This window comes from Rhopilema esculentum, chromosome 20 (genome assembly GCF_057945365.1).
Source record: "Rhopilema esculentum isolate cy_ngs chromosome 20, ASM5794536v1, whole genome shotgun sequence".
NCBI classification, from domain to species: Eukaryota; Metazoa; Cnidaria; class Scyphozoa; order Rhizostomeae; family Rhizostomatidae; genus Rhopilema; species Rhopilema esculentum.
The window spans coordinates 5129387-5147495 of record NC_142834.1 but is presented as its reverse complement, the minus strand read 5'-3'; the positions used below and the strand labels follow the sequence as shown (position 1 = coordinate 5147495).

At 37.1% G+C, this 18109-nt stretch overlaps 1 protein-coding gene across 8 annotated transcripts in view; it reads right to left on the bottom strand.

Annotated features, from left to right (window-relative positions):
* LOC135687525 (alpha-2-macroglobulin) overlaps positions 1-18109 on the bottom strand; it is a 51395-nt gene that overhangs the window by 6589 nt on the left and 26697 nt on the right. For 3 of the 8 annotated variants that reach the window (XM_089114265.1, XM_065204106.2, XM_065204104.2), the window contains exons 21-31: positions 7798-7906; positions 6496-6727; positions 5977-6213; positions 5240-5291; positions 4584-4670; positions 3738-3914; positions 3348-3429; positions 2854-3010; positions 2346-2420; positions 1906-2071; positions 702-925 (exon numbers count right to left, since the gene is read on the bottom strand). In XM_089114265.1, coding sequence (XP_088970391.1) covers positions 702-925; positions 1906-2071; positions 2346-2420; positions 2854-3010; positions 3348-3429; positions 3738-3914; positions 4584-4670; positions 5240-5291; positions 5977-6213; positions 6496-6727; positions 7798-7906 — 1598 coding nt within the window. Of the gene's footprint in view, positions 1-701; positions 926-1905; positions 2072-2345; positions 2421-2853; positions 3011-3347; positions 3430-3737; positions 3915-4583; positions 4671-5239; positions 5292-5976; positions 6214-6495; positions 6728-7797; positions 7907-9549; positions 9713-11609; positions 11755-13206; positions 13376-15922; positions 16095-17428; positions 17523-18109 lie in introns of all 8 variants that reach the window. The other 5 variants (XM_065204107.2, XM_065204101.2, XM_065204102.2 and 2 more) reach the window with 5 other exon arrangements.

Here is an 18109-nt window from a genome sequence, read left to right as displayed (position 1 = left end):
ATCTTTTTGCAATCGTGTGCTGTAGGGAACTTGCAATGGACTTCATCTTGTGGCAAAAAGAAATGTTAGCGTAAAGGGAAGATTTTAGAAAGATCCTTGATAACACTAATACATCAGAAGCTTCCATAAGGTGATCAAATATAATTTCTGGTTTCACTCTTGATAAAAACGACAACATGCATTGAAAATGTCTTTGGTTAAAATTATGGATCGGAAAGTAGAAATTAGTTCTACTAAAACTATTCTCCTGCGAAATTCTCTCAGGTAAACTGCATATTAAGAATATTTGCTGAGTAGCATACAATTTGATAGTACTTTTGTTGATATTAAAAAGTGCCAGGAACCCGCTTAGATAACTCGATTTACTACACTACACTTTTGGTGCTACAGTCGTTTACTGTGCATCAGTTGGACTGAAAAGAAAACCAATCAATGGGTTCTGGAAAAGATGACTGTAAACGAGGGGTTACTAACAACCTTAGATAGAAGCAATGTATTTTACCGGACACATACTGAGAGGGAAGTACATAAGCAATGATTTGCTTCTAAAACAAAAGTTAGGTATAGCGATAAAATCGAAGAAATTGCTGGTGGAAGATTGGCACAGGATAGAAGAAAATGGAGAGCCACGGCGGTTAACTCCGTTAGATGTTGATGACATTCAGGCCCTTTATATCGGATATGAACGACAATAAAAAAACCTGTGTTGATGCCCATCCTCCTAGACTGTTTCTTTGCGCTGACAGCCATCTGACAATGTCAACATTTCCAACTGCAGCTGAGACCGACCCTTCTGGTACCCGTGCCATCAAACCGTAGGCTGTCTGCTCGATGTCATCTGACTTTGCTTGATAGTAAGGTGAGAAGAACCTGTCATTTTCAGGTTCAGCTTTCGGCTTTGGGCTTCCCCAGTATCGTGTGTCACCTGCATAAGATAACGTCAAAGTAATAAAGTGTAACATTGATTTGACGTACAACTTCATAGAAGATTCAGGTATCACGATTCTATCTATAAGACTGCTGTTGGGGAGGGACGGGGTTAAGCCTATGTTTTTATTAGAAAAGGGATAATTAGCTTTTCTTTAAAAAAAAGAAACGTCACTGAGGCTTGGCGCCATCCTTCTAGTCAATATGCTAAAGGGCCCTTGTAAGATAAAGATGTTAAAAGAAGAATCTCTTAAGGGGAATGATCTACTCGTCCTTTTCACCTCTCATTGACTATCTTCTCACAGCAATCAAGAAAACATTATCGTGTCTCTTTATTATGAGCATGCATTTGTATCTATATTCAACAGAATACGGTACTGCAATGCAATTTGTTGTTTTTTGGCGTGTGAAAAAGCACCATATAAACAAATCAAGGAAAACAATAAAGACACAGTGGCGTCATCTTTAGAGCTAAATGATTTGTTTGTATTTTCTCATTTTGTCACTTCTCACATTCTTAGGTTTAAGAGCACTGTAAAGCTATGCTCATTCTTCATCTCTATGTGGCCAGACCTCATGATTCCTATGCCTGAAATTAAAGAGAGCTGGCGACTCCACTTTTTCTATCTAAAAGTCTGGTCATGTCAGTGACTCGAATCCCAAGACCTAGAATCTAAAGTCCGCAACGCTGACCACGGAGCCATCTGAGATACTCAATGGAGTTGTGCGTGTTGTACGTTGAGTAATGAACAAAAAATTGATACTATAAAATAAAGACTTTTTAGAAGAAAAGAATTTTTAGTACGAAATTTCGAGGATAACTCTTCATCAGGTGAAAGAGATAAAGAAGAGTTATGAAGAGTTTTGCTCGAGATGTCGTACTAATAATTCATTTCTTGTAGAAAGCCGTTGTTTTATTGTACCATCTTAGATACAGGCAGCATGCCAGTTGAACAGCACTGTTCTCGTTATACACACCTTCCTTCCTAGTCATGCTGTCAAGTTTGGTTAACAGGTAAGTCAGCTCCTTGTTGCGACCAGCCTTGGCCATGGTGTAGGCTAATATGTTCAACGAGTAAGTGTCATTGACCTGACTGAGCTGGGGCTTAATACACTCTTTGATGGCCATTTTTATGTTTGGATTCTATAGCAAAACAAAACGTGTCTCAAGATTACATCGTACTGACATTGTAAAATCATACAAGAAAAGTAGAAGACATAAAAAATCAGTGATTATCTTTCATGATGGGTATAAAGACGTGACCATTGCTAATGATCGTATATCGTGTATATTGAAAAGTGACAGTTTCTTAACGAACTTTGACCCTTAACAAGCTATAAAAATTTGGAATTAGAAATGAAAACAATACACCAGTACATCTTCTCTTCCATTCGCTAGTTTCAAAAATCTCACAAACCTCTGGCTTCATGTCTGCTTCCAATAAGGCGACAACAACATATCCAGTGAGAGTGACAGGAGTCTTAACTCCTCCCTAAAATTATAATGAAAAGGGAAATAACATCTTTAAGTATTTATGTACAATTGAGTTATGCGCCAGGTAATCGTCCAGTCTGCTTGCTGTGCTTTCACTGCGAGTATGGCTAGAGAAATGGTAAACCGTTGTTATGAGCTTCGGAGCAATAAGTCGAAATTCAATTTCGTTTTTGATTATAAAGCAATTTTTCTTAGTTGGTTGCATATATTACTAAAAGAAAGAAGGAAAGAGTAGGTTTGCAAAATACAGCTGCTATAAATTTTGGGTCTACGAATCAGAAACAAAAACTCCACTTAAAGCAGAAAACAAAGAGGACCTAAAACGGGGTTTGCAACTCTTCAAAATACCACAACATCGCTTAATTCATACCCTATGGATATTTCCTGCCTTTTATGGCAAAAATATTATGTAAATATCGATATATACACACTTTCATTGACTTGCTGTGAAGTGTTCCAATGGTTGGGAAACATCCATCTTTGTTTTGCTTGCTAAGGATCCATTTTTTAGCATCTGCCAGTACCTTCTTGTCAATATCAATGAACTCACGCGCTTGGGCAAATGATTTCAGGACAAAGGCGGTCAGCCTAAAGAGAGTAAAATCATAAGTGCAAGCAAGCATACGGGCATAAACTGTTTAATTCACAAATATAAACAATAACAATGAGATCTATGTAACAAATACCATTTTTTCAGAAATAGATTTACATATGGCTTCTGGAGGACGTGTCCAATGAAACACGGGTAAAGAGGTTTTGAGGTAAATAACAAAGCTTTCAAAAAGTTGAATATAGTTTGAGAGAAACGATAATAGTTATTGTTATTGATAGTTATCGGTAATAGTTATTGATTAAGCAATAGCTTTCCAAAATATATTCAAAATAATACGTTCTTTGTTTAGCATCATATTTCATAAACACTCACCACATGCTTCCCTCTTTGTCACTTTTGCCAAAAGCACTGTAAGAGCCATCAGAGTGTTTGTATGAAAGCTGTCGTTGGTATCCTGTGTGCAAAGGCAAGCATAGCTTTTATTATAAAAAACACATTTAAAGGATGCGTGTAGAACAGTAGCTTTATACATCCATTTGCCAAGCTTGCATTGTGTTTTAAATGAAATCATCCTTGATTTTAAGGAACTTTTATCTTCATTTCCACAATATAACAAACCCTATAGCATATAATGAAACTGTGTTAGTCAAAAGAGACACAACGGATTGGAATTGCTCTCAAACGATCATAAATTCAACTAAAAACAAAAAACATACGTACGATATCAGAAAGGCTAACTAAAACAACATGCAACTTTTTTACCTTGCAAAGTATAACCGACTGCTTTTTCTTCAATTTCACTCGTAAGTTGACCTGTTGCCTTCAAGTATTGCATAATGAAAATATTTGGAGCGAAGTTCAGCATGTTTTGTTCTCCGCAACCATAGGGCATCTTTAGCAGGTTATCGATGTTGTTAAGACTTGGTCCCATTAAATCGCCTGGAAGTCAAATGGTCTCGGTGAAATAGAAACCCGATCAACTTCTATGAATGCAATGCTGCTATCATACAGAGAAACGTTTGCTCTTATGCAGCAAAGCATTCGAATATAAATTTTCTACCGGTTCCTTAAAGGAATATCTTTACAAAGAAATAAGGAAATACCAATACAGGAGATATTTCTCAAAAAGCAAAATTTTAAAAAACTGTTATTATTTAGAATTTGATGTTCAGAAAAGAAAGACCCTATACGATGTCGAAAAAATTCCAAATTCGTTTACAAGTTCAATCAAATCATAAAATCAGAAACAAAAAATTAATTTGCTATTTATGAAATAATTGTTATGATCAGAAATCAACATGCTTTGTTAGATAGGCTTTAGATATTGTACTCTGTGCATCTGGCCAATTGATATGCCAGCAGATCGCTTGGCAGGAGTTTTTCTAATGATCTTTATATTACCAAAAGGTTTAAAATCAAATAGCACGTGATAAAAATAGCATGTGATAGTGATAGAAATAGCACGTGATAGTGGTAGAAATTGCATGTGATCGTTGATAGCTGAACGTTCATGGCGTATCAGATTTGATTGTGACACATGATCATGTATCAGAAACTGAAAATATTGGATTTCGATGTGAAAGATAATATTCAGAAAAAGTGGATTACCGATAACTCGTAGCTCAGAGTACACTGATCCTTGGACAACCTTGTCTGGAATTGACAGCTTGACTTTTTCGCTAATCGAACTATTCTCTGTAAATAAAAAGCTCAATAATTTAGTTTTATGAACGAAAAATGAAAAATAAATTCATTTAGTGGATATCATTAAACTAAATTACATTTGCTTTAAATGTCTCATGCATGAAAATGTCGAATAATTAAAGAATATATTGATTTCATAAAGGCAATCTAAAGGCTCTTGCGCAGCCGGCATGCTTTGCAACTATATTTTCAGAACCAGCCTAATGTCATACTGCATGAAATTATGAAATACAGCCCATTTCATCTCATGTAAAATAACAGCTACTACAAAGCATTAAATACAACCACAAGAATTATACGATTCAATCTTAAAAGTGACCATAAAAATTGTTAAGGCTTGAAGAAAAAATTAGCCTTTCTCTTCAGTGAAATAAATACAAAAGGATTCATAAATGTGGTACTGCTTCAAAATTTGAAGAACATGCAACTGCGCCGAAATAGAGAAACATGACCTGTTTTAGGGGCTTACGCACTACTTAAGATTAGCCTTGCGAAAACTGGTAAAGAACTGGCAAAGAAATGATTAAACATAAAAAGGACCAAGTCGAAATCAAACATACCTTTGGGGCAAACCAGAGAGTTGAATGTGTATTCTTTCTCGATACCTTCAGGCTAAAACAAGGAAAAGATAGTATATACTGCTTTTCTGTTTTCAACTAAAAAATTAAAAATCAAGAACAGTTAATAACTTTTCAGCGGAAAGTCCTTGAAATAATAGAAATTCCAGCAGTCACATTCCACAGGCCTTGAGTTTCATAGGGACGGGGGTCGAATGTTCAAATAAGTCCTTTCCCCACAATCATCTGATATCCCCCCATATACATGCCTTTCTGTATTTTGCTTCGTTATCTTCGTTAACAATCTTTCCTTTCAATCTTTGAAGCATTCATATCTTTTATGGCTCTTGGAACAACAAGTCCAATTTCAGTTTAGACTTTTCTAAACTTTAATCCTTCCAACTTTTTCTTTTTTTCTGAAGTAGGATCCCCATGCGTTACTTTTTAGATTCTCCTATACTTTCTTTCCTATATTTCCTCTTTCTAACCTTCCTTTCTCCCACGTTTCTTACCATGCCTCCAATTGTTTCTCTGTTCACCTAAACTTTCCTTCCTTTCTCTAATTTTGCGTTATTCCTCTCTATTTCCATTATCACTCTCAACTTCCCTTTTATCATTTCTCTATGAGCGATTTTCTGAACTCACTCCCCCCTCCCCCTACCAAAAGAACAAATATAGAATACTATACCCAGAGACAAGGCTTCAGACACACATTGATAGCAATTTGCTGAATAACTAACCTCGACCAACAATTTCTTCCTAACTATATCAATGTAGTTATTTGAATCAAATTCGACGAAGCTTGGACAGTTGTTTTTGGCTTGGCTTTCGGCTGTGGCTTCCAGTGCAATACGTCCCAGTCTTCGTGCATAAAACTTGAACATAACTGTGGCAGTGCGACCACCGCAAATGCATGTGTTGACGTGGTTACGAGTAATTAATTCGAAATCTTTGGAACGTTTCAGTGAAATGCGAACCTACGGTGATAATTGTTAAACTCTGATGATATAATGTGGAGCACAACAATAAAGTTAAAACCTGTGAAACTTAAAAAGTTTTCTTTACGAAATATCTCATGAAAATGCAATTTTTCTGGCAAGACCAATATCTTTGACGTAAATTATTACTGCATTTTCTCATGGTAAAAGACAATCGAACTTGCCTACCATACCTGATGTCTTGTAAAATCTACATTAGATGTATAAGGTAAACAAGATCTAAGTGGATCTGAACAGAAGGGGAAAACTCGAATGACTCACGTTGAGGCAGGAGCTGAGGTAATTGAATGCCACTACGGGGATGGTGACCAGCTCACCGCGAATCACAGAGTATGGCAGATTCACAGAAACAAAAACTGCCTTGAAGCCTCTGATTTCAGCTGGGTTTGCAACACCAAGACCGTCTTTTCCAGAGATTGCAAAACCACTTGCATACCAGGTTGTTATGGTATCAGGTACTTTTACATCGATGACTTTCTCTCCAGTTGCTTCACTGCAATAAAAAACCGTGGTTAGAAAGAGATACAGAAGTAACAGGAATGGAAAAATGCTTTAAAGCAGGGTAGCCTTTAAGGACTCTTTTGTTGTTTTCTGATGGCAAGAAATCCGGAGGCTAGTGGAAAATCTTCTACTAAAGTCAAGCAAAGTACATTAACAAGTATTCCCTGAATAAAAAAATGTTTACGTAGTTCTCTCGCGACCGCTAGCTTTTAACTATCCCGTCAAATTCAACCCAGCACAAAATTTCAGGCCATGCTACGTATTTTTCAATATTGAGTAAACTGAAAATTGTGAAAAAAACCAAACTGCTCTTTTCGACTGTAGTGCATTCCTTGAAATCGAATTTCATACTTCTTTGAGAAAAGATCGTATTCCCTCTACAAGTGTTGTATTTTTGCAATCGTCAGGCTGGCGTGTTTTGAGCTAGATACTTCTTGACGTCGCAACGATATTCGAAGTCAAAAATATACGTAGAAACTTTCGATAAAAAAGGGTACATTTTAATCAACATGTGCTTCTCGAACATAAAAAAACTAAAAACTAACTGTAATATCAAAAAAGGTTCTTTTAACGTTAAAAATGTGGAAAACGGCCGTGTAGAAAAGTTCAGTACAACTATCGTATGTAATGCAACACACTACAGTCAGTTAAGTTTTAACTGCCATAACAATTGAATAGGTTTGTCCCATTTTTTCTCAAACGAACAAAATAAGCTTTGCAGTTCAAATTTTTAGTGCTTTCTATTTAGTTTATATTTGTTTGGTTTTATATTGTTATTATTCCTTTGCGACCTGTGTGCCACATAAACTTTGGTACCGACTTACATTGCACAGAATGACTGACAGGCAGGCAATCAAGGACTGCAATGGTCTTGTCCAATCAGATTCATAAGAATTTACATCAGGCAAATATGAAGAAGATGTGTGCCTGTATCGCAAGATGTCAGATCATCAAATCCTAGAGATACGAGACAGCAGCAAACTCAGTTTCACTGCCTGTGACAAATGCAAAGATTCCCAGTAAGCCTGAAGGTAGAATTATTAATTCTAAATAAGTACTTACTCCATACGCTCTTCAGTCCACAACCACGTTTCTGGGAATTCAGTTCTGACTTTTGGTTTAGCTGATGCAGTCTTTTTCTTATCAGGGCTGACTGGAGAGGGTTTACTTCCTGCGAAAATATCAAGGAATTGAAAGTAAAAAGATTTTATCAATTACTTTGGCTTTTATTTTTACGCTTGGCAAGTGTTAAAAATAAAAAAATGTCTCAATCCTCGCTTTATCTCTTTGTCGTACAAAATTCATCAAAAGATGAATGATGTTTTAATTTTTTCAACATTTATGCGTTAACATAGGTCCCTTTGATATCAATACTAAGCCAACTAAATTTTTATATGTTCCTCTATTGATGTTAAGAAAAGGAGCAAAGAAAATCTTTGTTTCAATACAAAGGAAACACCAATACAGCAATATCAATGTTTCAATACAAAGCAATATCAATGTTTCAATACAAAGCAATATCAATGTTTCAATACAAAGCAATATAAATGTTTCAATACAAAGCAATATTAATGTTTCAATACAAAGCAATATCAAATCCTTATATTGTAACAGCTATGGATTGTAACTAAACAAAGCTGTCACAAAATCTTAAGCCGGTTTAATACCACTAGCAACATCTTTGCCAATATCAACTATCCTAGAAATCATTGTTGTACGTAATATTCAACTGTTTACGTCACTCTGTCATTTGATTGAAAGAAAGCTCAAAATGTGAAACCAATTGCATTCCAATTCCTAGGCATACTGCTTGGCATAGTTTGTGAAGGTTTTGGCATATTTGTGAAGGCTTTTTTACAAACGATACCAAAAGATGGAAAATTAAGACGTCTTTGTGCTCAGGCTTGTATTGGTGATACTTTGTTGCCTAGATAAACTGCTTTAAAGACACTGGGCGTTGATATAGAGGCGTTTCGATCTCATCGAATTGAAGAAAAAAAGACCAAATGGGCGAATACAGAGCCCTTCGCTTTTGCGAATAATACACCTTTGCTATATAAACATGATCGTTTACATAAAACCATAATAACAACTAAGCTCATATGACTTGCTGTCTTTAGGATCCTCATATCAGATGACATTTTAAAGTGTACATAGAATGTCCGCCGTAAGCACTGTATGTGAGGCATCTGTAACGCTGCCTCAAAGACTGACTACAGTAAACTCGTGAACCACGTGCTTTTGGAACATAACGTGAATTTTCAACAACACAATCGGTTCTTCGTCAAGGCTGATTCTTTATACGTGAACAATTATTCCCTTAATTGTTTGACATCACAGACACAGCCTGAACAATTACGAAAACTGTGAAGAGATGTGGAGAGGCTCTTTCTGAAGACGTAAAGACAATAATAGACTTCTAACGGAAAATGAGTGACAAGATTCATTTGATCAGCTGATCGCCACAGTCAACTGTAAAATGAACTATTTTAGTACTCTAGTTTGTATGACCAACGATGCTTCAAAACGAAAGAAGAAGATACTCTTCATAACAGGACACAAACTTCAAAGCTTTTATAACAGGACACAAACTTACTGAAACTGAAAATTATTGAAGTTTGGATTTATTTGACAATTTTTCTAAAACCGCTTGCAGCAATACATCGATCCAAACGAATGGCATGTATATTAAGCTCAAATATTCAGCTATTTATAAAGCGAAGCACGAAAGAAGCTGTCGTACTGTGACCTCTGCGGAGGTAACATCTGATAATCATTATAAGAATCACAGCTGAAGTATACAAGGAGATTTACCTTCATCTGGGGCGACTGTGGTTTGAAAATAATTAAACGTGGCTGCTGTCGTTTCAACAAACGGTAGCTCTGTGGCAGAGTCTCCACTGTACTCGCCGTACAGATCTCCTCCACAGGGACGAGTGTCTATTTGAACACTAGACATAAACACTAATCCACCATCCTTGAGATAACGATAAAGCTCTCTTCAAATTTCTACATTAGCCAAATGTGACAGCAATCAGAGAAAACGAAGTTTATCAAACTACAATGTTTCAAATTGACCCAATAGCATCAAAGTTTATGCCCATTAAAAGAATGTTTTGAAACGTGAAAGGAAGGTGAGAAATAGACCACATATGACCCTCTGCTATGACATCCTTTTAGATCGTAGATATTCTACTACATGATTTCTTGGTAAAACTTTCCTTGAAAGTAAAAAAATAGTATTACTCCTATGGCTTTGTTAATCTCGACAACGCAAATGGCCGAGGTTTCTTCATTTTCAATTTTCTCACACAACAATATCGAAATTCCAAAATGTTGCCACATGCCTCGAATTGAAGGTATGGAGGGTTCCTAAGAAAATAGATTTTGATAGATGCATGTGCGTTAATTTAAAACATTGCGGTAGTAGAAGTGTACGATGCAGGAAAGGTCATAGAAGTTTCCATGAGGTGGAATGGTGAAAGAAGACAGTGGCTTGGTTAGTTATATTAAAGTTCTTGATGTAATGGTGAAAGGAGACTAATATGGCTTGGCTAGTAATATTATGTTTCTCGATGAGAAGCGAAGAGAATCAGATGATTTTTGAGGAAGCACTGTTAAGAGAAATTTTCGTGAAATGTAGATTATGAAGACAGGGTCTGAGAGAGACTGGTGAGGAACTTGCTTTCAAAAGAAGGGTTAGTGTGAAACTAACTTGTGCCACATTCTGGTATGGTTATGCGAAACAACATTCGTAATACACATAACAAAAATGAAATGTAATGGGAAAAAACTGAAGTGATTTGTAATTCGTTTCCGATTAGTGTCAGTGCTATCATAGCTGAAACCATGAGATGCGATAAGGAGTTAGACAAGCAACAAACTCGGGCTAAACCACGACTGATAGGTTGTGTGGTATTGGCAACGATACATTGCCGCACATTTGCTAGTGCACAAATCAAGTTGGGGGTTCAAACGAAAGTGCAAACTTGGCAGCGTTTTGATGCCTGTGCAAGAGCAAGCAAAACTACAATGCCTGCCAAAAGTACTTGGAACACGCAGCAATTTGCATTACATTTTATATCTTTCATTCCTTTTCCGAAAAAAATTACTACTTCCACCCCCTTCCCTTAAAACAATGTTGATAATTTAGAGAAATATCATAAAAGAAGCGCAAAAGAAAGTGCTTCCTAAATCCTAACCCGTTTCATAGTAAACCAACATTTTTCCGTGGGGGGGGGGGGGGGATGATTGATTTTGACCTTGGAAACTGACGTCAGTTGATGGCATGAGTTGATGGCTAATTACCTCAAAACATGCGTTAAGTAGAATTACGGCCTTGCTTGTTCACGCAATGACATTCAGACATGTCATACATTCTCGATACAAAATATCTTTGTGGGAAAAAATTCAGTACCGAGAGGATCCGCAAATACATCAAGATACGTTGTTCCCTCAAGTTACCTCTATTTATCTATTTATCTATATAAAAACCCTGCATGCCTTTTTATTCCCAGAATCAGTGTATATGCCAATCAGATATAGTATAACACTGGCCACAGAAAGGCCTGACACCTACGATCTTCTTAACAAACTCAGCGTCGTGTCCAATTGACTATCTATATTCTCAAAGGGCTTAGCAGCGCCTTGGGACTATTGTTGCATGTATTCTAACAGAGGCGCGGCATATATTTACTGCGTTTTGTGCAGAACTTTCCACTAAAGAAAGTTGGTTATTGTAGAGCAGATATTTTACTGAAAGTTTTCATGATGCACTGTACTGCATTTATCACCCTTGATACAACGGCCACACTATGTTTCATGTCTCCCACCACTGTCTAAATATCCAATTTGGTTTATCCATTCGTCCTTACCTGATTTTGCCATCACTGGAGCAGCAATATTTCGTCCAAAGCCAGTTCTAAAGTAAGCCACTTCTTGATAGTATCTGGGCATATGGGCTGCAGCACACGGGCGAGTGTCTATGGCCACACTGGACAGGAATACCAAGCCACCATCCTTTTAAAGATCAAACAGTGTTTTTATAGGCTGTCTGCTTTTGAGTAAGATTGTTAATAACGAAAGAAGGGCGATATTGTCTCGAATCAGAGTGACGCCCCAATTGACGTTGCATTATAATGCTATTTGTTGCTAATGTCGAAATTCCAAAATGCCTCTTTATAAATGTATGAAAGGTTCCTATATAAATAGATTCGGATAGATGCATGTGCGTCTATTTTTAACATTGCGGTGGTAGAAGTGTACGATGCAGGTAAGGTCAGAGAAGTTTACTTGAGGTGGAATGGTGAAAGAAGACTTATATAGCTTGGTTAGTCATACTTTGGTTCTTGATGAGAAGCAAATGAGTATCAGATGGTTTTTTGAGGTGGCACTGTTAAGAGAAATATATTCGTGAAATGTAGTTTTCGAAAACAGGGTCTAAGAGAGACTGAAATAGAACTTCCTCTCAAAAAGACAGGATTAGTATGCAGCTAACTTGTGACACATTCGAGCAATAGTTTGCGAAACAACAAATGGACACTGGTGAATTCACTGGAGCACATTGAATACAAGATGGGACAAAAGACAAGGAAATATAAATTGCACCACAACAGTATTTTGTTTCTATATAGAAGGACAAGGCTATAATCTTCATATAGAAGATTCTGGTAGTGAATACGACTTGCTTAAGATAAGAGTAATGAAGAAAGGTTGACGATAGCAAGAGTGTTCAGAACCCTCCAGGTGCTGTACGTGATTCAAGTGAAGAAAAATGGATCAATATGAATTGTGCCTAGCATGAAATTTGGAATGCTAGGAGACAAATGTACAAGTTGTTTGGTACGAGAGTACGGAAGCCCAGTGTATGGAAGCATACGATTTGCTACCTGATTCATTTTACCTACGTGATCTTTTTAAAGACGTTGCGCTATGGGCGAAACAACACACATAAAGAGATCCCATCAAACTAGATTAACAAAACCAGATGGGTTAATACAGGAACCTTAGCCTTTGCAGAGAAAGCATCTATATTGCATAAAAGATGTAGCTTTATAAAGGTGATCGTTTACATAAAACCCTGGTAACAACTCTGAAACATTCATACTTTGCTTATTCAGTTGAACTGTCAATAGCTGCTAACGCGCAAAATCCACTGTCAAGTGACCTGTTGTCTTTAAGCTGCTCGTATGAGTTTCTTCAGCAGTAAGCCTTCTATATAATCTATATAATGCTTCTCGTAACGCTGCTCCAAGATTGGTTGCAGGGCGCTCTCGAACCACGGGCTTTTGAAACGTAACGTACATTTTTAACATAACAAAAAGTTTTTCGTCAACGCTTATTTTCCGTCAACGCCTATTCAGCTATTTATAAAGCGAAGCACGAAACGAAACTTATGTATTGTGACCTCTGCGGAGGCAACATCTAATAATCATTATAAGAATCACAGCTGAAGTATACAAGGAGATTTACCTTCAACTGGGGCGACTGTGGTTTGAAAAACAGGAGCTTCTGTCTCTGTCATTCGAAAAAACGGCACTGTTGTGACAAAGTGTCCATCCCACCTAGCGTACACAATCGGGTCTCCTTTACATGGACGAGTGTCTATTTGAATACTAGACATAAACACTAATCCACCGTCCTTGAGATAAAAAAGTATGTTGAAAATCTCTGCATTTCCCAAATGAAATAGAAATCTGGTAAAATGAAGTTGGTCAAATTGCACTTATAAAGGGAATATAATCAAACTACAATGTTTCAAATTGACCCAATAGCATCAAAGTTTTTGCCCATTAAAGGAATGTTTTGAAACGTGAAAGGAAGGTGAGAAATAGACCACATATGACCCTCTGCTATGACATCCTTTTATATCGCAGATATTCTACTACATGATTTCTTGGTAAAACTTTCCTTGAAAGTAAAAAAATAGTATTACTCCAATGGCTTTGTTAATCTCGACAATGCAAATGGCCGAGGTTTCTTCATTTTCAATTTTTCCACACAACAGTATCGAAATTCCAAAATGTTGCCACATGCCTCTTAATGAATGCATGGAGGGTTCCTAAGAAAATAGATTTTGATAGATGCACGTGCGTTAATTCAAAACATTGCAATAGTAGAAGTGTACGATGCAGGAAAGGTCAGAGAAGTTTCCATGAGGTGGAATGGTGAAAGAAGACTAATATGGCTTGGCTAGTAATATTATGTTTCTCGATGAGAAGCAAAGAGAATCAGATGATTTTTGAGGAAGCACTGTTAAGAGAAATTTTCGTGAAATGTAGATTATGAAGACAGGGTCTGAGAGAGATTGAAAAGGAACTTGCTTTAAAAAAGAAGGGTTAGCATGTAACTAACTTGTGACATAAACTGGGGTTGAAAAATATTTGAATTGTACCAAAAGAGTATTTTCTTTTTTTTATAGAAGGACGAAACCTTAAACTTTTATAAAAAAGATGTGTGATCTTTGGTAGTGAATACGACTTGCTAAAGATAAGAGTAATGAAGAAGGGTTGACGATGGCAAGGAGTGTTGAGAGATGTTCATGTATTGTATGTCATGTAGTTGAATGGACTGTGTCATATAAGTGTCATTAATCATTAGGGACTGTGTGAAGCATGACGCTTGCACTGTCAAGAGACAAGTGTATTAGCTGCTTGCCATTGACGTTGGCTAGAATATTTTGCGGCCTGTAATAAGCTTTTTTAAAAGAATCATTTGGAATAAATTGTATTCACAAGCGTTGTTTTCAAGATAACAACAACAGCAAAAATAACCATGAAAGTACCAAAACTGTACATGCACTCTCAAAAATGCCCCAAACACCTCTTCTCTTCAAAAGTAATGCAGCTAAAGATTTTATCTAGCAAATTCTATGATTTCTACAATATCTGACAACTGCACACAAACACTTCCTCAACTAAAGGTGAAATAAGCGAGGAAGTTGCAACTGTGATCTTGCTGAACAATAAGACAACTAAGCCTGTGTCAGATCCTCCAACGAGGGGGCAATGGTGGTGATATACTCTCCTCTTTGGGCGTGATGGTCTGTGACACAGGCAAGGAGCCCCCTGCTTTTGACTTCTGATTAATACTTCCTTAGCAATGCAGTTTTATGAGGATAAATGCCGTAAAGTATGTAGCTAATAAACAACAAAAAATTCAAATGTTCACGGCCATTATGTCTCCTTCTAGGTTTGCATCACATATCAAAGTTGAGAACATTGCTGCTCCTAATGTCAGCGGTTCAATCCTGAATATATGCGTTGGCAGCGAATCAGAAAATTCCTAGATTCAGAATGTTTATGCCTTGTTCTTTCAGCGAACGCAAAAATAGCTTTCTGGAAACACGATACAGCGGCGAAGACACGACGGAAAACGAGACAGCACAGCTAACGTATGTTAACCCGCAGTTAACCAATGGAAATATGCTTGCTTGCCTGAAATGACCAAGGAACTAGCGGCTACGGAACTTCATTGAATTACATGAGTTGATGGCTAATTACCTCAAAACATGCGTTAAGTAGAAATGCGGCCTTGCTTGTTCACGCAATGACATTCAGACATGTCATACATTCTCGATACAAAATATCTTTGTGGGAAAAAATTCAGTACCGAGAGGATCCGCAAATACATCAAGATACGTTGTTCCCTCAAGTTACCTCTATTTATCTATATATCTATATAAAAACCCTGCATGCCTTTTTATTCCCAGAATCAGTGTATATGCCAATCAGATATAGTATAACACTGGCCACAGAAAAGTCTGACACCTACGATCTTCTTAACAAACTCAGCGTCGTGTCCAATTGACTATCTATATTCTCAAAAGGCTTAGCAGCGCCTTGGGACTATTACTGCATGTATTCGATCAGAGACACTGCATATATTTACTGCTTTTCGTGCAAAACTTTCCATCAAACAAAGCTGGTTTTCGTAGAGCAGTTATGCGTAGGCCAAAAATTTTGCATTAAATGTTTCAGATCTAGGAATTTATTGGCTTATTTTTATATTTTTTCGAGTTCTATTCTTAAACTGTAACGACAGCGAAAATTTCACCACATGATTTCACTGCAGTTTCTCATGATGCACTGCACTTCATTTATCACCCTTGATACAACGGCCAAACTATGTTCCATGTCTTCCGCTACTGTGTATATAAATTCATTCTAGTTTATCGACTCGTTCTTACCTGATTTTGCAATCACTGGACCAACAATATTTCGTCCAAAGCCAGTTCTCAAGAGAGATGGGAAGCCACCAAATCGACCAGGGAAGTTATCTTGATAGAACACGGGATAATCGTTTGCAGCACACGGGCGAGTGTCTATGGCAACGCTGGACAGGAATACCAGGCCACCATCCTTTTAAGATCAAATAGCGTCTTTGTAGGCTGTCTGCTTTTGAGTAAGATTGTTAATAACGAAAGAAGGGCGATATTGTCTCGAATCAGAGCGACGCCCCAATTGACGTTGCATTATAATCTATTTGTTGCTTGCATTTAATTCGTACGTAGCCAGGCAAATGGATGAGCAGATGGAAATTGGTAAAACGAAAACATTCACCCGAAGCAAAACGAGGAGTAGAAATGCAGAGAGGCGAATAAACGCCCGTCTCACTATGACTATGTTATCTAGACCTCCCGTCTAATTTATGGCTATCTAGACCTCCCTCGAATAGTGACTGATACTTCGAGTTCAAACTTACTCGACAGATTTAAATCACTGGAAAAGCTATAAAAAAGGTTCAATTCCTTGAGAAATCTATTGTAAATTGGGCACTAGTTCGTTTTAGGCTTGCAAGCGATTTATGGACCGTGACATGGGCTCTTAGCCTCTCAAACCAACTGATACCTGGCCCCAAAATCAAAGGGAACTCAACACATTTAGGCAAAGCCGGGTATGCATCATGCACAGTCAATCAATGATCAAAATACAACAAAGCTAGCAAGGAACATTGACATCGACAAAAACAGTTGCGAAAAACAATTAGGCGTTCGAAGGTATTAGTGTACAAACAAACAATTGTTGTAGACCAAGTGATTCATATCAACACATATCAGATTTGCATAGCTTCTTATAAAACCCTGTTTCAGACAGGATTCAAAGCAAGAACAGCATGGCGATGGTCCACAACTCCGAGAAAGACCAACAAAAAAGGAACATGCAAAATGACTTGCTTTCCAGCCATATACAGTGTCCCGTCTTCTGATAAAAATAAAAAGCGCACGGCAATCACTAAATCAAGAAAGGACACTGCTATCGCAATCACTAATTTCATCTCCTTTCTACTTTCATCTCTTATAAAGCAACTTAGGGTTCGACTCGGCAAATTCAAATCCCATCGTCAAGCTCAAATTTACAAAGAAATTCAATGGAATCTAATTATGATTGTATCGAGGATACGGAACACTTTTTGCTGCTCTGCCCACCCTTCGATGTGTAATGACGAGATCCTTTCGCTGGAGATTTGGTTATATTACGACCAATCGACATGCCAATCTGTCAAAAAGGTCTTAATTCAACCACCAGACAGGAAAAATTACTTGATAGACATTTCCTTGCTAAGAAGGCCAATATTCTTACTTATATTTGAAATTCAAACGGATAAGAAGTTCCACTACAGAAAGTAGGATCAATAAAAGTAGGTATTACGCTAAAAGCCTAATGGACTAAAACTGTAGAATAATTTGAATTACCTCCATTTACACCAAGGACACGATATCCTAATCGATTTTCAGTGCATGGACGTGTATCGATTTGTGCATTGGACAGAAACAGGATACCAGCGTCCTTCAAAAGAGATTGTTGTTGAAAAATTCTCGAATTTTAACCTTTCTACATTAGAATAAAACCAGGCAAAGTTTTAAGAGTCTTGGATTAATAATTTTTTATTGGTTGGCACAAAGAGCAAAGTTTTATACAAAATTTTTAATTCATTCAAAACGGTGGGCAGAAAATGTTCACCAATAGGTTTTTTAACCAAAGGGCTAAACATCTTTATCTTGAGAAACACTTTCTGGCATGCATGTGCCGAATCCTTACGCAACATTTACAATTTCTTAATCATTTATACACAAACTTTTTCATGATAGTCCCATTCCATGTATACATCAGTAGTTAGTAATTCAAACATCTACAGACTCAGCTAAAAAGGATTTGAATTTTTGAAGTTGCAGGAGTGTATTGGAAAAGCACAGAACATAGCAATAGAACAATGATAGCCCTTTCTAGGACGATTTTCATGGATAAAATATCAGTTGAAGAAACAAGCTCGTCCCACCATTGGATGTTCTTAAAACAACCCTGGAAGGACCATCTATGTAGACTAACATTATCGTTTTCGTGTGCGTCTGTCGCCGTTTGGTAGTCTCGCAGAA